The sequence below is a fragment of the Nuphar pumila genome, chromosome 4 (assembly GCF_984573655.1).
Source record: "Nuphar pumila chromosome 4, dmNupPumi1.hap1.1, whole genome shotgun sequence".
NCBI classification, from domain to species: domain Eukaryota; kingdom Viridiplantae; phylum Streptophyta; class Magnoliopsida; order Nymphaeales; family Nymphaeaceae; genus Nuphar; species Nuphar pumila.
The window spans coordinates 5,914,262-5,939,172 of record NC_143252.1 but is presented as its reverse complement, the minus strand read 5'-3'; the positions used below and the strand labels follow the sequence as shown (position 1 = coordinate 5,939,172).

The window sequence follows — 24,911 nt, the reverse complement described above, 5'->3', positions numbered from 1 at the left end:
GTGTGATGCTTTGAAGAGAGAGAGTACTTAGTGAAATCTCCAAAAGTATCACCACCTAGTTTGCTGGCTCAACAACAGCACGCCACCAGTAAGTAGTTCAATGCATACAGCTCGCTGTCATGTTTTTGTGCCACACACTACTGTCGCATGACACGATACCACTGCTTGATAGCCTAATAAATAAATAGGGTTCGCTATGTAATTCTCAACTCAATGATGCTTGCCATATTCTAACTCTCGCACAACACAACTCTTGCCATCATCTAATTAAAGGCCGAATGTCTTCTTCTACCCACCCACCCATAGGACGCGCTACCTGGCAGGCAATGCCCATTGCATCCGTCCGCCCCGTAACAATGCATACATATCGGTCACCAAACACGGGGTGCTTTCTTTCGTCCACCCAAGTGCCAAACAGTGCATACGTGGTTGGTGCGTGACACACACAAGTAACCGGCCATACAAGATACAAAATAACACCAACCGTATCCGGTCATTTTCCTAAATAATTCAGGGCATTATAGTAATTCCTGATTTATCTTTATGGATTCTTCTCCATCGTCATCTTTCCAGTAGTTCTCTTCTCAGGGCCTACCCACACACACGGTCACACCCAAAACACACAGAAGAAACAGCGCTCTTCCTTTTAACAGACTCAGGTGTCCATTTCCTCAGAACCCTAAAAGAAGCCACAGAAACGACAGCAAGGAAAAGATTGAAGAGCAAGCGAAAAAGAATGTGCGAAGCACAATTCAGACCCACAGAGACTCTGAAGGGATAGAATTGCAGAGAAAAATCGAAGAAGAAGAGAAATAAACAAGAGGAAGGAGGCTCTGAAGGGATAGAATTGCAGAGAAAAATCGAAGAAGAAGAGAAATAAACAAGAGGAAGGAGGTTAGGGGCGAGGAGGAATGGCGTCTGGAAGCAAGCGCGGCGGCCACCCGGAGCCGCCGTCGCCGCAGGCGAGCAAGGCGATCGCCCAGTACAACATGGACGCGCGGCTGCACGCGGTGTTCGAGCAGTCGGGCGAGTCCGGGAGGTCGTTCGACTACTCGCAGTCGGTGCGGTCGACGGTGGAGTCCGTCCCCGAGCAGCAGATCGTCGCCTACCTCTCCAAGATCCAGCGCAGCGGCAAGGTCCAGCCCTTCGGCTGCATGCTCGCCATCGACGAGTCCAGCTTCCGGGTCATCGCCTTCAGCGAGAACGCCGTCGAGATGCTCGACCTCACCCCGCAGTCCGTCCCCAGCGCCGCCGGCGGCGGCAACGCCCTCCTGGCCATCGGCACAGACGTCCGCACGCTCTTCACCCCGTCTAGCGCCCTCCTGCTGGAGAAGGCTGCGAGAGCCCGGGAGATCACGCTGCTGAACCCGGTCTGGGTCCACAGCCGGAGCTCCGGCAAGCCCTTCTACGCCATCCTCCACCGGATCGACGTCGGGATCGTCGTCGACCTCGAGCCCGCCCGCTCCGTCGACCCCGCGCTCTCGATCGCCGGCGCGGTCCAGAGCCAGAAGCTTGCCGTCCGCGCTATCTCCCGCCTCCAGTCTCTCCCCGGCAGCGACATCGGCCTGCTCTGTGACACCGTCGCCGAGATCGTCCGCGAGCTCACCGGCTACGACCGCGTCATGGTGTACAAGTTCCACGAGGACGAGCACGGCGAGGTCGTCGCCGAGAACCGGAGGGACGACCTCGAGCCCTACCTCGGCCTGCACTACCCGGCCACCGATATCCCCCAGGCGTCCCGCTTCCTGTTCAAGCAGAACAGGGTTAGGATGATCCACGACTGCAATGCCGCGCCCGTCCGGGTCGTCCAGGACCCCGCTCTAGTTCAGCCCCTCTGCCTCGTCGGCTCCACTCTGAGGGCCCCCCACGGCTGCCACGCCCAGTACATGGCCAACATGGGCTCGATCGCGTCGCTGGCCATGGCGGTCATCATCAGCAGCGGCAATGAGGACGACGCCGGCCACGGCGGCGGAGGTGCAAGCGGTTCCGGCCGGCAATCATTGACGAAGCTCTGGGGGTTGGTTGTGTGTCATCACTCTTCACCGAGGTCGATTCCGTTCCCGCTGCGCTACGCCTGCGAGTTCCTGATGCAGGCCTTCGGCCTACAGCTGAACATGGAGCTCCACCTCGCCGCCCAATTGATGGAGAAGAGGATCCTCAGGACGCAGACGCTCCTCTGCGATATGCTCCTCCGCGACTCCCTGACGGGGATCGTCACGCAATCGCCGAGCATCATGGATCTGGTGAAGTGCGACGGCGCGGCCCTCTACTTCCAGGGCAATTGCTGGCTGCTCGGCGTGACGCCGACGGAGGCGCAGATCAGGGGCATCGCCGAGTGGTTGCTCACCTGCATTGGCGATTCGACCGGGCTTAGCACGGACAGCCTCGCGGACGCTGGGTTCCCCGGCGCCGCCTCGCTCGGCGACGCGGTCTGCGGGATGGCGGCCGCAAACATCTTCTCGAGGGACTTCTTGTTCTGGTTCAGGTCGCACACGGCGAAGGAGATCAAGTGGGGAGGCGCGAAGCACGATCCTGAGGACAAGGACGATGGGCAGAGGATGCACCCGCGATCTTCGTTCAAGGCCTTCTTGGAGGTGGTGAAGAGCAAGAGCTTGCCGTGGGAGAACGCGGAGATGGATGCGATTCACTCGCTGCAGCTCATCCTGCGAGACTCGTTCCGGGACGCTGCTGCTGCTGCTGCAGCTGCAGCGGAAGAGGGCGGCTCGAAGATGATGATCGATCGGCAGCTTGGGGAGCCGATGCTGCAAGGAATGGACGAGCTCAGCTCCGTCGCTAGGGAGATGGTTAGGTTGATAGAGACTGCCACCGCACCCATCTTCGCGGTGGATGCGTCGGGCCTCATCAATGGCTGGAATGCCAAAGTAGCAGAATTGACGGGGTTGACGGTGGAGGAAGCCATGGGGAAATCCTTAGTTCATGATCTTGTTTACAGCGAATCCGCCGAGGTTGTCAACAAGCTTCTTTCTAGAGCTTTAAGAGGTTGGTTTGCGGTTTCTGTTTTACGGTTGGTTCAATTCAATTACTTGGAGATTGGTAGCATGAGAAATACTGTTTGATAATGGGCCTTTAAAATCGGATCATAGAATATATGTGCATATACCCTCTTCTTAAGACATTGTTGAATCTTTTGAATTTAGTTTAGAGATTAGTTGATCTCATGTTTATTGTTGCTACTGGTGCTTCTCTTGCTCTTGTTAGTTTGGCCGGATTTTTTACTTCCTGTGAGTACTAAACTACTAATCTACATAACAAAGTGGCTTTTTCCTGTTAAGTTGGCAAATTAAGATGCATCTTTTGCAGCCAATGTGGATAAACTGTTAAAACTGTGAAATGTTTTTGTTTAGAAGGGGTCATTCATTAGTTGCAGGTATGTTCAGGTGAAGAAGATAAGAATGTGGAGATAAAACTTAAGACTTTTGACTCACAGCAGCAGAAAATGGCTATATTTGTTGTAGTAAATGCCTGCTCAAGTAAGGATTACACAGACAACATTGTTGGTGTGTGCTTTGTCGGTCAGGACATCACTGGCCAGAAGGTTGTGATGGATAAGTTCGTCCATATACAGGGTGACTACAAGGCTATTGTGCACAGTCCAAATCCCTTGATCCCGCCAATATTTGCCTGCGACTTGAATACTTGCTGCTCAGAGTGGAACACTGCAATGGAAGTGCTGACAGGTTGGGGAAAAGAAGATGTCATTGGAAAACTACTTGTTGGGGAGGTTTTTGGCAGTTGCTGCCAGCTAAAGGGCCCAGATGCGTTGACGAAATTTATGATCATCCTGCATGGAGCGATTGGTGGTCAAGATGCCGACAAGTTACCTTTTGCATTTTTTGACAGGAGTGGGAAATATGTGCAAGCACTTTTGACAGCAAACAAGAGAGTTAGTATGGATGGCGAGATAATTGGGGCTTTTTGCTTTTTACAGATTGCAAGCCCCGAAGTGCAGCAAGCACTTGAAGTCCAGAGGCAGCAAGAGAAGAAATGTATGGAAAAAATGAAAGAACTGGCTTATATCTACCAAGGAGTGAAAAATCCATTGAGTGGAATACGCTTTACCAATGCTCTGCTGGAGAATACCAACCTAACCGAGGATCAGAAACAGTTTGTTGAGACAAGTGCAGCATGTGAGAGGCAGATGATGAATATTTTAAGGGATGTGGAGTTGGAAAGGGTAGAAGATGGGTAAGTTACTCCTTGCTCTTGTTTCTAACTATTTCTTGGACGAAATTGTATTACAGAACGCTTTGCAAGCAGGAAGATGCTGTTTGGACATTATTAAATGCTAAAAATGAAGTTTTCTGCTAATGCTTTGTTCATTTCCTGTCCTGTGTCATGTCTTGAATTTCCCAAGCAACTGAACGAGTTTAATTTCTGTAAAATTCTTATACCATGTTCTTTCTACATGCTTCCTTGCCTTTCTTTTAACTCAAAATTGGAGTATACATTGATCTCATGACTTGATAAGATGCACCAGTACTTTGGAGAACGGTGCACACTTATTGGATTGAGTCCAGTGACCAGACATGCTTTAATTCTGGGGCATGTCTATATATTGGTCTGTAGAAGGAAATTCACATGATTCTTTGATGAGATGTACATGCCAAACATGGTGCAGCATTTCCACATGGGCTGCAAATGAATACATCCTTCAAATTGGCTGCTGGCCTTCTCCATATTATAGGTCTTTGGAATTGCATAATTGTCTAACCCTGTAAATATCTCCATTATACTCTCCCTTTGCTTGCTATCCCATAGTAACTGCCCTATTGATTAAGTGATGCTTCACTCTCTATGCATGTAACACAGCGACCCATTTTTACTCCTGTACCTTATCCCTTTGGATTCTAGATGTATCGGAAAACTTCATGACTTGGCAATATCCCTGTATCTACAGTTGTATCCATGTGAGATAGCTTCCTATGTGTTTTTTAGCCAAATGGGGAATAGGTGAATAGCCCTTTTGTGGGACTGCCATCCAGTATGTTATGTCCTTAATATTAATCTAATTCCTGACTTTCTATGTGCTTAAGTCAGTATGTGATTTTTGTTCGATTCAGTGGCAATGGCCCTTGTACTTTAGTGACCGACTTCATGGGCCTCCTTATATGAAAAATGGAGAAGGACAATCTCTTATCTTTATTTGCTAGATGTACATATTCATGCATTGACAATGGGCGTAATCACAGACATTACGGGTGTGTTTGACTGCTTGTCCAAGACTGGACAAAACACATTGTCTAGCACAGACAGGACAATATTCTTGTCCAGGACACATTGTCCTGCGGGACATTTTTATTTATTTATTTATTTTTGAATACCACCCCCACCTGCCAACATCGTTCCAGAAGGGGGAGGGGGAAGGTTGGAATGGAAAGTCAAACACGCTCTACAAGCACACTTGCATCTGCAGTAGCTTTCTTGATTATCTGTTACTTTTTTAGAATAATTGGTTCCTTTTGAACTTCAATGGAAAGCTATTAGCGATAGCAAGTCTTCCGGATCAAGGGGAATTCATGATGCTCTGTTAGTGAATGCTCCTTTACCAAATGGATTCCAAATCACTATTTTCTTTCCTTACTCTTAAAAGGTCTTGTGATGCGTCATTACTGGTTTTGCTTTTTGTATATTCATCCTATGAACATTTTTGTGTCATAGCTTTGATGTGTGCTACTTGTATTTATGGAACTTTTTAGAACCTAAATTGATTTGTACTAAGATTTTTCTATGCAGGTGCCATGATATGGTTTAGGCTATACCCCATCCTCAAAAGTTGTTTCCATGTGTTAGCATGTTTTCAGCCTGCTTTTTTCTGTTTATACATTTGACGTTTCCATCTTGACTTATCATAACAGTTGCTCTTTCCTTTTTGTTTGTGTCAGTTCTCTGGATCTTAATGTTGCTGAGTTCCTGCTAGGGAGTGTTGTAAATGCTGTTGTTAGCCAGGTTATGATTTTGCTAAGGGAAAGAGGTTTGCAGTTGATCCGTGAGATCCCTGAGGAGATCAAGTCAATGGCTTTATATGGTGATCAACTAAGGTTTCAGCAAGTTCTGGCTGACTTTTTACTAAATATAGTGCGGTACACACCGACTCAAGAGGGTTGGGTTGAACTTCAGATTAGGCCAAGTTTAAAGAAAATGACTGATGGGATGGAGCTCTCACATCTAGAATTCAGGTTTATAGCCTTTCCTTTTTCATTCAAGTATTGGTACGGTTTGGTTGCTTTGCTAATACCATTGAATTGTATATTGCTATGGAACTCTGCAACTGTTCTTCTGATAGTTTTTCCTATGTCCAGATTCCAAATTATCAGAAAAATTGGGCCTTCAAATTAGCCTTACACAGGAATAATATTAATGTAATTTCACTTGCTAAAACTTTCTTTGAATCGGCATTGCTTATCCCTTCCTTGTCTAGTGTATGTTAACTGTTAAGATTACATGTTCATGGTTTAATTAAGGATTACAATCATAAGATATTCTGTATGCAATCATTTGGTATGTAGTTGACCTTTTCTAGTGTAAACTGTTAAGAATCTTAAGATATTCGTGATTTAATTAAGGATCACAATCATAAGATATTCTATAGGCAATCATTTGGTATGTAGTTGACTAAGGGGTAAAGGGTCGTTAACCTAGGTACTGTGGTAGACTGCAGTTAATAAAAGGGATCATCAGTCTGGCCTAGGTTTAATGAGGCTACAGCCGCCAAGCCATTGTGGCGACCTACCCCAGCTGTGACTTAATAGACTGTCTGGGTTTTGCTGGTTTTGGTTGGACTTGGTCCTATGCGTGGCCCGTTCCATGTGGGTAGTCTTGAGTCTTGACTAAACCTGTCTAAAGTCACAGTTATGTCATTTTTCCTTTTCTATTACCGAATGAAATGCCCAATAGAAGAAGGGAAGCACGAAGAAGAAAAGCAATAAGAGGGGGATGGGCCAATTGACCATTGTCATAGCAACTTCAAAAGCAAATAAAAAAATGGAAGAACAGGAAACTTAGATACCTTAAAATTGGAATTTTTATTGAAAAAAGGTTAATTGGTTATTGAGTCAGTCTAGTTGGTGTACGGGCTCACTGATGAATACATTGGTTCCAAAAACTCAATTGAAATGCGGTGTTATGTGAACCAAGTTGACTTTGCCTGCTGGGCTGCTTGACTCAATGCTATTGTGATAATCTTCTTAAGATGACAATGAAGTTTGTGGTAATCTTCTAAGGGTTTATTGATCTCTTCTCCCTTACGATTTCTTCTGAAAGGTTCTTCTTATAATGTGATAGTGGAGAGGAAGGTCAATTGGTATCTATGTTACTTGGACACTGACACGGGTGTCGGTGTCGGACATGGCTAGTCTTAAAAAACTAGACACTTGGACACAGTTATATATATATATATATATATATATATATATATATATATATATATATATATATATATATATATATATATATATAATACAAAAAAGTGTATTAAATCAGATAAAAATTATATATCCATTTTTATTTGATTTTGATCATTGATGATTTACATGAACATGAATACGTCCTAAGTAGGACACTTCGTGCCCAAGACATCTAAACATATCTTAAATTAGATCCTTTGTATCCAAAACATGTAAGAGTGTCTTATTTGGATACTTCATATCTAAGACACTAGAAACTCCTGCTCCAAGACATCTAAATATTGTCTTAAGCTGAACTTCGTGTCAGTTGCGCCTAAAAGTGTCTTAAACTGGATATTTTGTGTCCAAGGTATTGGACACTTCGTGCCTTGAATTGGACACTCTGTATCTAAGTTTCAAACATTATGTTATAAACTGGACACTTCGTGTCCAAGTGTCAGGCATCACATGTCATGAACACACACTTCGTGTACAAGTGTCAGACACTGTGTGCTGAATTCTTAGACACTTTGTGTCTCCATGTAGGACACACGACACCCGTGCCAATATTTTGGACACTTGCACTTTGAAAAAACCCCGGTTCCATGGTGTGTCCAGTTGTGCCTGTGTTTGTGTCCATGTCCAGCCATGTCCCACACCGACACCTTGAGTGCCTAGAAGTGTCCATGTAACATAGATTGGTATGCTGGTTCTCGACCATATTGACCATAGTGTCACACGTGGAATAAGGGGAAGAAAGGGAGGAGGAGAAGAAAATGGGATGTTGGGGGGGGGGGGTGAGAGAGGAAAAGAGGAGAGAAAGAGGGAAATAGGAGATTAGGTATGATTTTGTAAGCAGTCACATGTTAGTGGGCAACTATGTAATTTCATCTTGGTTAGCCGTGCAACCATAGTTAAGGAGAAAAATGTAATGATAAGCCATCTTTTGACTTTTTTTTTTTTTGAAAAGCAGGTTCAAAGCATTCATATCCTTTCCTATCATCTCCATCCAAGTCTTCCTAGGCCTATCCCGACCTCTTTTAACTAATATATGTTCCCATTTCTCCATCCTTCTAACTGGAGCATCATTAGGTTTTCGCCGAATATGTCCAAACCACCGAGGACATGGCATTGGATAGAAATGATTGGAGGAGAAGGATTCATGTGGAAGACCCAGAATGATTTTCTTTTTTGGTTCATATCGCCGACCCCAATTGTTTTGGGATGAAGGCGTAGTTGTTGTTGTTGTTGTTGCTTGGTACATATTTTTGAAAACTTGGGTTGGTATTAGAATATAGGATAGAAATTAGGTAATTAAGTAGAAATTTCCCTAGAAAATATAAATAATGTGACAATTATATTCCCATGATGCATGAAAAAACAATAAAAACTGACTTGGGACATGACATGATGTTTGTGTACTGTGATGATGTTGACATGGATTTTATAAGCTTGGTAGCTAGATTTTCTTAACCAACTTTTGCATCTATGTGAATCGTGGGTAGCTTGCATTTGAAGCATTTGTGACAGAAAATCGTACAAATTTTGGCAATCAAGGTTTTTGAATTATTGTGATTTTTCCATGATGAAAAAAAATATTATATTAAAAGCAAAAGATTGCATATTTTCAAAACACTAATGTTTAAATCATAGTCACAAATATCCGTCTCAGCTATATTTTGGAAACCAAATCTCGCTATACTAAAGGGTTGCATTGACAAACCTTGAGAAATTCTCGGAAAAAACTCGGCACTAAAAAATTATAAAAATAGCAAAACATAAGTAAGAAGAGAATAGTTTTGATAATAAAGTTATAGCAGAAATGTAAATAAAAGATAAAAATTTTGAAATATAAAATAAAGAAACAAACCATATTTAAATTGTAGAAAGGAAATATAAAAGCAGAAGTGACTGAAAATATCACAAAATTACCATGGTAATATTGTGATAATATCATGATAATATTGCAGTAAATCTGATTTTGAAAATCTCATGATATTTTACCTTTTATATGGTATACCCAAAAAGGTTTAGGCTATATTTTCAATTTATAGCTTATATCTGCGACTATGGTTTAAATTAACAAAAGAACTTCATAGTGTCACAATATTGTTTTATTTTCGCACTGCCTTTACTTTCTTATTTGTTGCATAATTTAAATATGATTTTTGTTATATGTTTCTCATTTTGATATTCTTTTTTATATTATTGTGGATAATTTATTAAAATCTAGTTTTTGCTATTTTTGTTTATATTTTGATTGTTTTAGAAAGTGCTGAGGTTTTCCTAAGATTTTTCTAAAAAGATGAATGCCCACATTAAGATATATCTGGAACAGATTGTGGTCCCATGGTTAGGATGAATTTCTGTTTACCAGCACCTTCTCATAATTGACATGAGCAGCTATACTGGCTCCTATAGTGAAGAGTATGGCCACAGAGAACTTTACACTGTTAGAGACTCTACCTTTTTTGTTAACATTGGCCTAAACTTTTGTATTTCATGTGTTTTTTAGTTGTGGTATGGCCATTGCTTGACACTCCACTTTTCAGTTGACCTTTTAATGCTCTGTTGCTTTCTACCATACCACCAAGAAATACACAAAAAGTTTCACTGTATTTACATAACCTTCCCTAATCCAATTTGCATCTGTGAAGGTGAGAATACAAGGAAAATAAATTGTATTGCTCTCATAACCCGTTTGGTTGGGCTTACTCTTCTAACCACTTGATGATGTTTTCTCTAAGATCATAGCATGAATCGGCTTGCTTGGTTCACAGCACACATGATGTCGTGTCGGACCTTGTAAATGGCCTTTCACAGATATTATCTGGGCTAACCGCTTTACAAGGTGTCCTGCTTTCTCCCTTAAGAATGATATCATCCAAATCGATGCATAAAAGTGTGATAATGTATTGGTCCTGTTCCTAAGGAGAAAACGTATTTGAGTTCTCATGACCTGTATTCTTTTATATCTTTCAGAAATCTAGTAAGCCAAGCCTGTGATGCTTTCACCAAACCACGTTTCCTAATTTTTAATTTCGAAACCATTTCCTTCAATAGTACTTCATTATATCAAAGACTTTTTGCTTGTAAGCTTTGTTGAAAAATATTATTAAAAAATATTAACAATATAAAATAATGTATTAACATGCCATAGCGGGTCCACCTGTTGTGTTGTGTCCCTGTGCCGTAGGAAGAAAGGCGATCTTATATCTGGTGGGAAGAAGTTGAACCAAGGTAAAAGGCTAAATGTATTCTTTAATTAGTTTCATATTATAACTTTGTTGAAGTTTCCAGATATATTTGTGATGTTTTTCTTGTCTTTATGCTCGCTTCTCTTTATAAGGCAGGAATGCTCCTCCAGCCCAGTCCCCAAGAGAGGCACTTTTCCGTATTTTTTCCTCTCAGTAGGCTTATGGTTAAATGTCATGTTTTCTGGTTATTTAACTGACTTCTGTCTTGTAATTTTGATTATTGCTGGTTTTTTATTCAATGCTGAAGCATGGCGTGCCCTGGTGATGGCCTTCCAGCAGAACTTGTCCAAGATATGTTTCACAAAACAAAGTGGACTACACAAGAAGGGCTTGGGCTAAAAATGTGCAGGAAGATTCTCAAGTTGATGGGGGGCGAAGTACAGTACATCAGAGAGTCTGAAAGGTGTTATTTTCTCATAATCATCGAACTTCCTCTTAGGAGGTGCAAATGATGCGAAACTATAGCTTTTAGACTTTGCTACCTAGATTAACTGCAGAAAACCCTGGAACAAGTCTTCATTTGCAGCTGTTGCTTTATCGCCGACCTTTGCTTAACACACTCAGGCTTAAACCAGATGATCACCCTGGAACAAGTCTTCATTTGCAGCTGTTGCATGATCACGCACCCTGCTGTTGGAATCATGACCAGGGACATGAAAGATCCAACTGAAGTGGAGATTTTAACTGTTCAAACTTCAAAGTGCTCTGCTGATAAAAGGAAGTGGAGTCGCTTTCTCTTTCTGATGACCTGATAACTTTCTTCTGCTCCCACTGGTCAGTTGCCTGTACTGTTCCCCAAAGCCTCCCTTTATGCTTCTGTTGGCAATTCATGCCATGGGATTGAAAAGCTTTTACCTTTGGGTAAGAGTTAATAGAGGCTCCCCTTTGCTCCTTCTCAGGAGACGGCATGATTTTCAGAGAGGGGGAACAAGATGTGAACTTATCTGGGTATCCTCGGTTGAGCTTTCATGTATCAGACTGTTGTGTGATTAATTATTTTTTATTTGTATTATGGTAGCTATCCCTGTATCCCTATTTTGATAGGCTATTGGCTAATGTTACATTGTAATATATTCTGTCTGCTACCATTTGTATTTGGCCTGTAAATCCATCAGTGTTGAGTCTCAATGTAAGTAGTTCCTACAAATCTGTTGTCGATTGATCGATTATGAAACCGGCGGTTCTGTGACCACAAGTATCATGCTTATTTGCAAGATAGAGATTGAATAATGAGAGTTTTTTTTAGGTATTAGTGGTAGGGAAGTTTACACATTGACCCAGAATGGAACCGAACAACCAACTTGGTTGTCCGGTCAGATGAAATATTAGAAACATCGGGCGTGTCTTTGTAAATATGCTAAATTTTGAGTACCTTTATGTAAATTTCTGTTTTTCCTTATTAAATGTTAAAAGTGTGGGGTAATGTCTGCTACCCTCGTGTGTAAAAGACCCCTAGAAAAAACGTAATATTTTTATTTTTAGTTTTTAGTTTTTTTGCATATCTATGTGATCCACACATTAAGTTTAGTAGAAACTGATCTTTGGATCATGCTTTTCTGATGTATATGTTAGATTTTATGAAAAAAACTGCCTACGAAAAAACCATATTTTTATGTTGAAAAACTATGATCCAAGGGTCGATTCTTACTATTTTGACCATGCTGAAACAACCTCCTCCTGTGAGTTCCAACAAATGCTATCCCTAAAAGTATATGCTTTTATCTTTCTCTGAATGCTAAAAGTATACCCTTTTTATGACGATATTGTTCCATAGATGTTATCACAAACTCTCCCATTTATCATGCTTTTCCATAAAGTTGATCAGACTTTGCTTGTGCTTTTGAAGTTTTTTTTGAGCGTACGCAACCAACTTGTCTTTGAATCACTTCCCTTTTGATGTAAACGTTAAAGACCAACTTTATGCCTTCCAATAGGATGTAAACGGTTTGGATTTGGATAGGATGTGGCCAATATTAGCTAAACGGATTTGAATTCAGATTCTGATTCTGATAGTGACATATAACATATATCTGATTAGCTAAATGAATCCAGATCTGATATTACCTTTTATCCATTCAGCTCCAAATATGAAAACAATTAAGCAATATCCAGTTAAGCCGAATCAAGTAATGCCTACAACCAAACAGAATCCCGCCCGTTTGCATATATGTCTATCAATCAACCCACATGCTCATTGGATGTTAGTCTATAGAACAAATATGGTTGATATTTTGAAATATCGTGGTTTTGTTGTGATATTTTATGAATGTGATATTGTTTCAAAAAATATGATATCTTCAAAATATCATTTATTTTGAAAACATCGAGATTTTATAGCGATATTAACATGATAAACACTTTTTTATATTGTTAAATGTTTTTCTGAACGTGCAAAAGCATTTAAAGATATTGTTAACGGCAGAGAAAGCCCTTTTATTTATTTATTTAGCTGCTGCGCAGTGTCAGAACTTGCTAACATCAAGTCAGACGGCTGGATTCTGGGCACATCTTGGGTGCGTGTCCCTGGTGACACAATCAGACACTTGTAGTATTTTTTAATACTTTTTGATATTTATAAAAATACAATTTTTCATTAAAATATCAAAAATAAATTTTATTGATTAAAAAATTCTGTGTCTTTGTGTCTTATTTTCTGAAAAATTTTCGAACTTGCGACTCGAACTCGTGTCACATGCCCTCGAGTCCACGAATCTTTGTGACATACATTCTAGTCTAGTCTTCTAAGCATGCGTAAGACTGCTCTTGGGAATTGAAGAGTGAAGAGCTATTGGGAATCTGGGATTGGAAGAGCTTTGCTTGCTAAGTAAACCGCAATGCTGGGTGTTGATCACGTTTGTCAATGTTTGATTGGAGCAACTTGGGTGGCAGAGAGAGAGAGAGAGAGAGAGAGAGAGTTGTTGGTGGGTTTCTTTCATGGGAACTCCAGCAAAGAATCTGCTGAAGAAAATCCAAGGACTCGAAGCCGGGCAAGCTCAGCTGAAGCAGGAGATGTCCAAATTGATGGCCACCAAGGAGGAGAAGCCAGAGCACCATCAACCCGACCACCACCACCAACAACAACAAAGATCTCAATCCGTGTCGCCGCAGAGGTCGAGATTGCCGAGCTTGAATCGAAAGGCGGCCGACGATTTCCGGCAAAGGAAAGGGCATTCTTCTTCTCTTCAGCATTCGCTGCCGCATAGCCGGAAGGGAGATTCTCCTCCGTCCCCTTTTGGAATCGAATATGCGGCAGCTGTTAAGTTTACGAGCAAGCAGTGCCTGAACATCCTGCAGTCCATGGGTCAGTCGGTTCATATATTCGATCTCTCCGGCCGGATAATTTACTGGTTAGAGCTCTTGATTCACAGTCTGCTTTCTTGCTTTTACTGCGTCGATTGATTGCTTCGAAAGGATTAGAGTTTTTGGGTGCTTCGGAGTTGATGGTTTAGTTTGAATTTCTTTGCAACAGAGATATGTAACTCTGATTTTGTAGTTTTTTAGTGGAAATTATACTGTTGGTCATTGATGGGTATCTCTCGTTCGTCTCTGTTTGTTGAACTAATTGACGCTTTTGAAGTGTGTGTTTGATTTAGGTATTGGATCACTCTGAATGAACCGTTTTTTTATTCTATGGCCTGCCATGGTTGCTGTTTTTCTTTTTATGGCCAGGAATCCTCGCCAAGAACCGGGTCATTTAATGGGTCCGCCTCCCTGAGAGGTAAACCCCGGGTGGGGTCATCGACACCCAAGCCCTTACGGTGCCCACCAGTTAAAGGCTCGGTGGGAGTCGAACATGGGACGAAGGGGTCAGCACCTTCTCCCTAGGTCCGCTTCCACTCTGGCGACCCTGGCGGGTGTCCGTGGTTGCTGATGCCACCAAGATGGTAGGATGATGGCTCTTTTGCTTGCAGCCTGAATGAACCACTGTTCTTGGAATTGAGTTATTAATCTCATATATCTTTTGCTTATATTGAGATTACTGGATTAGGAAAACGTAGTTTTTCAATAATTCTTTCAAGAACTGTTCACTCTCCAATTCTGATGTCAATTCTTTTACTCCAATTAGTGTCTTATTAGGTGTATTTTGCATTGGCGTTCTATGAATCAATCCTTACATCTCCTACAACTAATGGAGTGTCAGCCAGTTTTGGTATGTTGATAAATATTATTATTGCTGAACCCAATGCTTACATTGCATTCACTGGTAAAAGAGTAATTGAATAAACATTAAAGAAGGCGGTACCTGAGGGATAGCAAGTATCAAAATATTCATTCATAAGTATTTCGAAGAACCAAATATATTAACCATCTAGAGAGAACTTGTTTTTGAGAGTTTGAAGTAAACCTGGTCCTATCTGTGGCTGACAGGAAGGAACCCTGTGTCATAGCTGTCACGGTGCATTGAAAATATATCCATAACACCCTTGATTGAGTAGATTACATGCATGGTTAACTGTTGATGTTGTTTCTATGGTATGTGATGCTGGTTTGGAATTTGGATGCATTTTGGACTTCATCATCGTCCTTATATCAGGCTAAGAGTTTTTGGCTGAATAATTGCTAATTAATGGAAATTTAGTGCATTCGGGAGTCTTGATAATTTAAGTTTAATAGAATTCTATTAAATGGTATATGGTATATATACGAGGCCTTTGCTTGATGCTTCATTTTTCTTTTAGTTTAGTGTGTCAGAAAACATCTTTAACACTGCAAATCTAAACAGTTGGAATTACTGTTTCTGATTTTTTTTGGATCAGTGTAGAACAATTTTTTTCCCATTATGGTTTATTTAATGTGTTCATGCTCCTAAAATGTTAGCGGTTTCAGGAACCAGACTGCAGAAAACCTCTATGGTTATTCTGCATCAGAGGCACTTGGCGAGGATGCCATTGAGCTACTTGTTGATATCTCTGACTTTGATATTGCAAATCGCATAATTAACCAGATAAAAATGGGGGACAGCTGGTCTGGTCTGTTTCCAGTCAGGAAGAACTCAGGGGAGCAATTTTCAGCTATTGCTTCGGATACTCCTCTCTATGATGATGGTAGACTAATTGCAATTATTTGTGCCTCAAATGATATGAGTCCCTTTGAGGAAAATGCAGTTGCACTGAATAGTTCTAGGCCTTCTGCATCTGATTCCAGTCATGGTCGGTGTAGAAGCATTTGCACAAACAAGTCTGGTGTTGATTCTCAGCAACCACTTCAAGCTGCGATTGCATCCAAGATATCAAATTTGGTGAGCCTAGCAGACTAGTGCACATGCAGTTATGCACACACACACACATACAAACACACACAGGCATGGTGTCTGTAATCATGATTGCATGTTAGCATATATGTGCACACATGTACATACATATGGATACGTATGTGTATGTATTTTCATGCATGTACTTACATCTCTATGTGTGTGCATGCGTGCACATGTATGTGTGTACGACATTCTCAGAATCATCCAAATGAGTACACGAAGGATACTTTTAATTCTGATATTTGGTTCACTGGAGCAGGCTTCTAAGGTGACAAACAAAGTCCGTTCACATATACGAGCGAGTGAGAACACTGCAGAATGTGAAGGCGGGGCTGTGAATGCCCAGTTATCCGATCATGGGTTTTCCGATGCATCCTTTCATGCTGATCAGAGAGAAGATGTATCAAGTGGAGCCAGTACACCAAGAGGTGATGTTCCACAATCACATTTTGGTGTGTATACTCCTGCAGGTCTCGGGAAAAGTTCTCCAGGGAAAGGTCAGAGGTTTTAATGAGGAAGGGGAGGGGAAAGATGGTATTCACAACATCTTAACTTCAAAAGCAGAGGCATGGATTGCGAGAATGGGGATATCGTGGCCTTGGAAAGGAAATGCACATGGTGGAATAGAGTCAAAGTCTTGCATTACTTTCCCTCAGTTAAATAGTGATCAGGAAAATGACTTGAGTCATCATGAAGCATGTGAATTTTGTGTTTCTTCTGGGATTCAGGCTATTGACAACAAAAGGCAGAGCAACAATGATGCTACGGGATCATGGTCCTCAGCAATGGGAGTACAAGTATCAGTGCCATACAAAAGGTGGATGCAGAAACTGATTGCTTAGACTATGAGATTCTGCGGGAAGACCTAATAATTGGGGAACAGATTGGGCAAGGTAAACAGTTTCAGAGAAATCTTTTAGCTGAAGAGGCATCCATGTAAACTTTGTTATAGGGAGATGTAATTGTTACAAATCTTGGAACGGTGTCCATGTTTATTGTGTTATCTTATTTTTTGTCCTGGTGATTTGGACATAAATCAAAATACAACATTAGTGTAGTCACTTTCCCCATGGTCGATCCAACCAAAATCAAAGTTTTAGGACTTTGAATGCATCTAGACCTTAAGCTTGATAGGTAGCCTTTAAGTGTTTCACGTCCTAAGTATCTCAAAAGGCTTACCTCAATCCACATGGCTTGTGATGAAAAACTGAATCATAATCAAGTTAGTGAGTCGCTAATCAATTGGAGTCCTTAATCTTTATTTGAAACTATTCAGGGTCTTCATTATTCCTTTTTCATTTTTATGATAGTGTCTGAAATGGAAATTTGGTATTAGCAAATTATTGGGGATATTGAAAGTAATCAGCTTCTTGGGTTAGTCTTGGTAACTTCAAAGTAATATTTTACCAAGAAAAAAATATGAAGATAGCTTTTATTAATTTTCCCACATCAAGAATACAAAAAATGGAAAAGGATCAAAATGCAAAAAAAGTAAGAATACTATTTTTTTTCAATTGAAAATATCAAATATAATAAAGCATCATGAAATATCTCCTTTCTTTGCTATATTCTGAAAACATTTTTAGAAACATAACGAAACTTTGTTTCCAAATAACTTGAGAAGGAACATTTTATTCTTGTATGTATATATTTTGTTTTGAATTTTGAGATGCATCTAATTGACGTGGACAGGAATTGGATGTCATCATTTAAATATGAAATAAATGTTTGTTTTATAATGAACAAAGGCTAGGTTAATCTGGATTCAGGAATGTGTTTAGCTATCCACCTATTAGGGATGCAAGTGGAATCATATCTTATCTTTAAATGGTGAATGGTATATGAGGTGCTTCAACATGTGCTTATTATTGTTCATGCTGGGAAAGTTTGTTTTTCTCTTCTGATAAATCTTTAAAATTATATTTGTAAGAGAACTTGTGTAATCTTCTGAAAGACAAAGCTGAATTTCATTTGCACATGACTTGATCCAGGGTAAATTTGTATGTGTGTGTGTGTGTTGTGTTGTGTGCATGTGCGTGTCCGGGGGGGGGTGTTGCATGGCATGTGCTTTTCTGTTTACGAACTTGCAAAAATGTTCTAACTTTATTATTTGTATGAACATGTAATCTAGTGGTGCATGAGGTTCATATTTGTTCATGAGATCTCTTCCAAGTTTTATGGCATGCTGTAATAGCTTTTGTTTTTTCTGGTTGGATTTCATGGCATCATGGTCATCGCCAGTGTTCAAAGAGAACAAACTTGGAAGTTGTTGAGACTTTTGTAAAATAGGTGCATTACTAGGCTTGTGCTACCCCCCTTTGTAACTTAACCATTCTTTTATATATTAGCTTATTGTAAGGAGTAGTTTAGTCCTATTTTTGTTTTTGTTGTTTTTACTTGTAACATTGTGAGTGTCAACCTTTTTGTAAGAAGAGGGACTCTCGTTCTTTTCTATCTAATGAGAAAAACTGAGTTTCTTCTCCCTTATGCCCCCATTTGAAATGCCCTAACTCTAATGCATGTTTCCAGTTTCTATAGAAGCATGACTCAAATCTTGAGGCAGCTCCGCCTTTGTAGCATGTTCTTCTTACTAACATGAATATTAAGCTTTCTGCTTGTGTGATGATTATTAATATGGATCCTGCTGCTTTTGCTGCCTATTTATTTTCTAGTCACTCATCTATATTTTCAACTTTTGATGTTCATAGTGCTGTTCCCATGGATCTTCCCCAGTAATTTGCATGCTCTTTCTTTTTAATCATGTTTTTCTTTTTGGCTTTGAATCTGAATCGTCTAATATTGTATAGTATTCTCAGGCAACCAGGCTACTCAATTGTTAATGCCCTTGATCAAGTTACAGTATTTGTTACCTACTTGGACAACTTGGATGAATTGCAAAATCTCTGATTCTTTCAGTCCAATCCTGTCCGCAAAATCCACTTGAGTTTCTCATAGACGTCAACATATATTCTGCGTGTTTCAATCCTTGGGTGAAACTGTGGGGCAATGGGATCACTTGATCATGTGATCTGTAGCTTCGTCCCGTGTTCCAGACCTGGTTTCTATTATCTGGAAGTGGATAGTTGTATGTGAATCATTGATGATGCAGTTTGTGATTCATTTTAAAATGAAAAACTGAGTCAAAAGCTTTCTTTTTTTAATGGCGAGTCCCTAATGAAAATTTTAAGAACTTGTTGAAATAGATCAATCAATGTCAACTTTACTTTAGTTTCAGGCTCTCTTATGCAAGTGGAGAACATTACAGTATTATTACAAGGAATATCTGATATTCATGCAACTATTTGGTGCCTAATCTGGAAATTTTTTATTGTTAAATAGGTTCCTGTGGAAGTGTCTATCATGCACTTTGGTATGGCTCGGTATGTGCCTTTTTTAGGTTTCTAGGAGGATTTCAGAGGTTTCTTTTTCAGAGTATATCAATATCGAATGCTATTCTATCGAACATTTTGGTCTGCAATTTCATGTTTTACATCATTGGGAAGCATATGCATATGCATATGATATGAATTTGATGGATCTCAGGATTTCCATTTGCTCATCTTGGCGTTGTATCTTTGGAGAAAGTCTAATGTTCTTTGTATTTGGAGAACTGATCATTCCTACATTTACAGGATGTCGCAGTTAAGGTTTTTGCTAAGCAGGAATATTCTGAGGAAAACATCGAGTCCTTCAGACAAGAGGTAATAAGTTGAAAATAATTCTTCTTGTCAAGACCTGATTTAGCATTTCCTTTTACTGTTTTGATGATGCACATTGGGATTGAATTAGAACAGTCAGGCAAAGTACACTGATTACTGTGCTTTGCATATAGTTTCCTGTGTCCAACTTCTGATGTTCATGTATATATGCTGATCAAATGAAGCACATTGCCATCCTTTTGGGAGCAATTTTTAGTTTTATTTCATGCTTAAGTCTTTCTTTCTTGCTTCCCTTTTCTTTCCCAATTCGTAAAGGTTTCCCTGATGAAGAGGTTGTGGCATCCAAACATCCTACTTTTTATGGGGGCAGTGACTTCTCCTGAACGCCTTTGCATAGTCACGGAGTTCTTGCCACGGTTCGCTCTCTTATTTTTGTATTGCACATGATCAAGTACTACATTTTCCACTAGGACTTCCTTTATGTCATATAGTTTACTTATATGCACTTTGTAAAAATTGTGTGATTTTACTCTGATATTCTTATATTGACCCCTCCATTTGTAATCTTTGAATGAAATACCTTTATAAATGCTACTGTCTTTCAAATTCTCAATATCAAAATTCTTTGGAGGATCTTTGAATAGTTATATAGTATAGATATTACTGAATTACAAGTTCATATAATCTTCTGCCAAGTTATCACAAAATATAAGTCCAGTTTAACAATCACCAATCTCACATTTGTCTTTCATGGAAGTACTAATTAACAAGAGCATAGGAGAAAACAGAACTGCTGACCTTAAAATAACAAAACCAAGCAGCTTGACCTTGCTTAGGAAGAACTCTTAACAAAAGCTTTCTGCTCTTTAATTAAGTGTAGAATGCTAGGTAAAAGCTTTATGGTTACTCATCTCGAAAGGTCAACAAAGCTCTTTATGGACAAGTGACATGGTGACTTCAAATGGATCCCATCTTGTAATCTATTTCCTCGATGTTTCCTTTGAGCATTCTTAGTTTCTTATGCACTTTTGTAAAAGGAAAGAACGATAAATGCATTTGTCCTTTCTATAATTATCTTGAGTTTTACATTTAAACAACATACATAATAGGTCTTCTCAGAAAGATTCAAGACAACATCAGAGATGCATTTTATTTGGTTCTTACTCTGACACTACATTATCAATCATGTCTCAGTGTCTATTAAAAAAGAAGTGAACATAAAATAACTGAGTTTTTCAGTATGCATATATTGACCTTCATTTTCTTAATCTGTTTTTCCAAATGCAGTGGAAGTTTATTCCACTTGCTCCAGAAAAGCACAGCTAAGCTGGATTGGAGGCGGCGTGTTCACATGGCATTGGATATTGTGAGTTAATCTTTTTTTGTTTATCATTCTGCAAGTATGAAAGTTCCAGAAAAGTCTGCTGTTTCTCATGCAGCAGATTTACCTCATCTTTATCATCTCATGTAGTATATCCCTAACATCCGAAAACGTTCAGTGAAAAACGTCTTCCCCGGACCTCAGTATGAAAAGTGAATAAACTAGTCTTACTGGTATAGATTAGAGTCCTTGGCTATCGAAATATTTGACAGATTATGTCTAAAACTCCACACTTCAGATTTTCCATTTTAAGTGAAATAACAAAACTTATTTTTGTAAGGAAAGAGTAACGTGATTGCTGGAAGTACCTGTTGGCTGGGAATTGCCTTTCTAGGCTCAAGGCTGATGCTTAGTGTTGCCTGCCTGCATGATAAAAAAAAAATAGCACTGTTGACTCAATGGTTTACGTTGACAACTTGCATGTTATGGATCAATAGAAATCCAAGGGTGGCATTGATAATGAAAACATCATAAATTCCGTAACTAAGGTATGTTGTATCAGATTTCCCATGCCTTGGATGACAACATGAAAACCAACTGTAGAAAGCCATATCATGACATATACAAGTCTTAAATCTACCTATTGCTAAAAGTCACTGCATTTCTCATTTTTATCCAAGCAATCAGAATTTTTGTTTTCTTGCTTAGGTGATTTTGGTTATCTATTTTTAACTCTTGTGCAGGCATGAGGTATGAACTATCTACATCATTGGAATCCACCTATCATTCATCGGGATTTGAAGTCATCAAACTTGTTAGTTGATAAGAATTGGACTGTAAAGGTGTGTTTCATGTCCAAGAATTTACTGCACGATTTGCTTTTTGTGCAGAAATTTTGATTGTTCTGTTGAACAGGTTGCAGATTTTGGTTTATCATGTCTGAAATGTGAGGCATACTTAACCACAAAGACTGGTAAAGGAACGGTATGCGCACCAGGTTCTTTATAATTTACAATGGCAGTCCTTTTTCATCCAAATATTACATCACATTGGCATGAGAGACTTTTTTTCTTTGACAGAGTTATTTTATATATGCAGCCACAATGGATGGCTCCAGAGGTTCTTCGTAATGAGCTTGCTGATGAGAAGTAGGCCCTTCCATCACTCGTCAAGTGTACAAATTAAATTTATGTTGTTGTCTATAACTCAATCAGTTGTACAAGGTAGTGAATTGTTTTCTGATTGTTTAGGTCTGATGTATATGGCTATGGAGTAACACTGTGGGAGCTAGTGACTGAGAAGATTCCTTGGGATAACTTAAATTCAATGCAGGTATATACACATATAAAGATCTTCTGTTACTGACTTTCTAGCCAAAGTGCTTGTCCATGTGTTGCAGGAACATCAATGACTGAAATATCTTGATGAATTTTCAGAGAAAGCAGGTTCTAGATATTTATTCTTCGTCTATACAGCTTGTTTGTTGAAGGAGCAAAGTTATGGTTATAGTGTCTCGACTGGTACAAAATTCTCAATGTCAACCATGTGGAAACTGGAAACATTGATATTTGCATGGGCTGTACTTAAAGTAGTTCCTGTTGAAAATGTAATATTAAATGTATTTCCTTTAGTCTTTTAGTCTAGTTGCGTTTTCTAGTTAGATTGTAATTAGGTTAGTTTTTACCTTTTTATTTTTTACATTCTTAGACCTTTTGCTTTTTGACCAAAGTCAAAAAGCACTTTGTACCTGAGAGTCGTTGGACCCCCAACGGCTCTATTTACGACTCCCTCTTGGCTTCTTCCTTAGTGTATTATAAATATGGGGTGATAGCCCCTTGTAACAAATGACTTGTGTGGGTGTTTTCTCATTTGAATAAAGATTATATTTTTTCATTAATTTGCATACATTTTTTTGGTTATATTGTATGAACCCTAGTGGTTCTTGTGAGTGTGTATTCTTTATGATCCTTTGTGGTTCTTGTGAGAGATCTTTTGTCAGGATCATTTGAAGATTCAATTGTTGGTTTCATATTCTTTCATGGTATGTGATAAAGTTATTCTTATTGGTGCATAAAAAATTGTGCCATTCAAAGTTTGAAAAGAAAAGTGACATTCTTTTCAAGTATATGTAAAGTTATGATCGTGCAAAAACTTGAGGAGCACTCGTACTCGCTATCCGTGGTGTACATATTCTCTTTTTTTTTTTCCTCTACTCTTCTTCTTTCTTTTCTTTGCCATTTTTTATCCAAACCTTGTAAAATGGAACGATTCAAACTATGTTACATGGGCTTCAATTATAAAACACCTTATATGGGGAAAGGGGTCATGGAGATTAGTTGAGGGGACCGATTTGAAACCTAAGCTAATTCTTACAAAGATTGAAGGAGAGAAAAAAATACCTCTTACGGAGGTTGAAAAAACTAAAGTCATTACCACTTACGAGAAAAAGTGGAAAGAAAAATGTGACATGCCAAGATTGTGTCTTGACTTATAATATATTGCACATGCGTGCAATTTACAAAACTAAGTTCGGAATATGGTTCAAGGGGAGAAAAGTCTTAAAGAAAACTACAATAGCTTATCCGAATTATGGGAAGAGTTGGCTCTTCTTGAACCAAAGTGGCATTGCTCACAAGACATAGGACTCCGCCAAAATCAATTTAATGCAGAACACTTTTTTCAATTTGTTAATGGACTAAGATCGAAATTTGAATCTACCAAGTTCATTCTTCTTCATCGAGAGAAGGTTCTCTCAATAGAAAACACAATAGAGGAATTGAGCAGGAAGAAAAATATGCTCAAGAATAGAATCATTAAGAGTGATGATGACTCAATTCTAGTAGTATCTAGACCGAAAAACCATGTTCGTACATACAAACCTCCAAACTATAGGAGGACAAATGATGAGAGAAATGAAAATGTGTTTAAAAAAAGAAAAATAATTTGTTACTATTGTCGAGAACTGGGATATGTAAAAACTTATTGTTCGAAGTTGAAGAAACCATATGAAAAGAAAGTTGCCTCTGTTGGACCTCCTCAAGAATCAAGTGAACCATCCATCGAAAGCATGTCCTTAACACAATTGGTGGAAGCACATCAACCTCTGCTCAAAGGAGCATCTTCATCCACTAGAACCGTTGTATCTTCCATTGGCATCTTCGACCTTGAAAAATCTCTTTGGCTCTTTGATTCTGATGCTTCTTTTCATATGACAACAAACATTGATATGTTATCCGAATGTTATAACTCAAATGGGTCAAATGTTTTTACTGCCGATGGAACATCCTTTGAAATCAAAGGAGTAAGAAATTTTGAAAAAGGTTTTTGATCATGCATAATTATTATACATAATTTCACATATTTTCATGCATGATCATGTGTGATAAATGTTTAAAAATGCTTGTTTGCGAAAGTTTTCATGGTTTTTATCAAAAATATAATTTGAGTAAATTGAGTCTCTTTAGAGTATTTCGGGAAAAATAATTAAGTTTTTAAAATTTATTTTTTGAAAGAGGTCTTTTGAAAATATTGAAAATTTATTGGACCCGTTTTGAAATAATCTCTAAAAAGTTAATTAGCCAATATAAAAAGGAATTTTTGAGAAGAGGGAAATGTTTTTGCCTCTGAGAAAAATGCCCAACCTCCTCTGTCTCTCTCTCTTTCTACTAGTTTCTTCCCTATTCTTCCTTTCTTCTTCCTCTTCTTCTAAACTCTTTCATCGCCGGTATTTTTGTTCTTTATTCGTCGAAGAGGTGTTTATAGCTCAAGGAAAGACCACTTTCTTCTTCTTAACCCTTATGTCAAAGGTAAGCCGCAAGGTATACTTTTTCTCCCCCTTCTCTGTAGTATTTAGGATTATGGCATGCATTGTAGTTAATCTTTATCATCCTGATCATCACATATAGCATGATTTGATTTCTGTCTTGTTTTATTTTCAGCACATTGCATCTTAGATAACTTATTGATTATCATTCTTTTTTTTAAGTAGTTGTACTATTTTAGTTAGGTTAGGGAGTC

General features: G+C 39.3%; 1 protein-coding gene and 1 pseudogene across 2 annotated transcripts; both read left to right on the top strand.

Moving 5' to 3' along the window:
• The first annotated feature begins 619 nt into the window (after nt 1-619).
• LOC149839168 (phytochrome B-like) lies at nt 620-11,807 on the top strand. Its single transcript, XM_090002334.1, has 4 exons — nt 620-3,000; nt 3,399-4,206; nt 5,904-6,197; nt 10,908-11,807. The coding sequence occupies exons 1-4, from the start codon at nt 912-914 to the stop codon at nt 11,110-11,112; spliced, it is 3,396 nt and encodes a 1,131-aa protein (XP_089858460.1). The 5' UTR covers nt 620-911; the 3' UTR covers nt 11,113-11,807.
• Nucleotides 11,808-13,594: 1,787 nt separating this feature from the next.
• On the top strand, nt 13,595-22,485 carry LOC149839167 (uncharacterized; annotated as a pseudogene). The gene is made up of 12 exons (XR_016431454.1): nt 13,595-14,007; nt 15,488-15,899; nt 16,174-16,807; nt 19,254-19,294; nt 19,547-19,615; nt 19,889-19,989; nt 20,861-20,939; nt 21,638-21,736; nt 21,810-21,878; nt 21,993-22,042; nt 22,145-22,226; nt 22,331-22,485. The product of XR_016431454.1 is annotated as an uncharacterized LOC149839167 (transcript).
• The last annotated feature ends 2,426 nt before the right edge of the window (nt 22,486-24,911 follow it).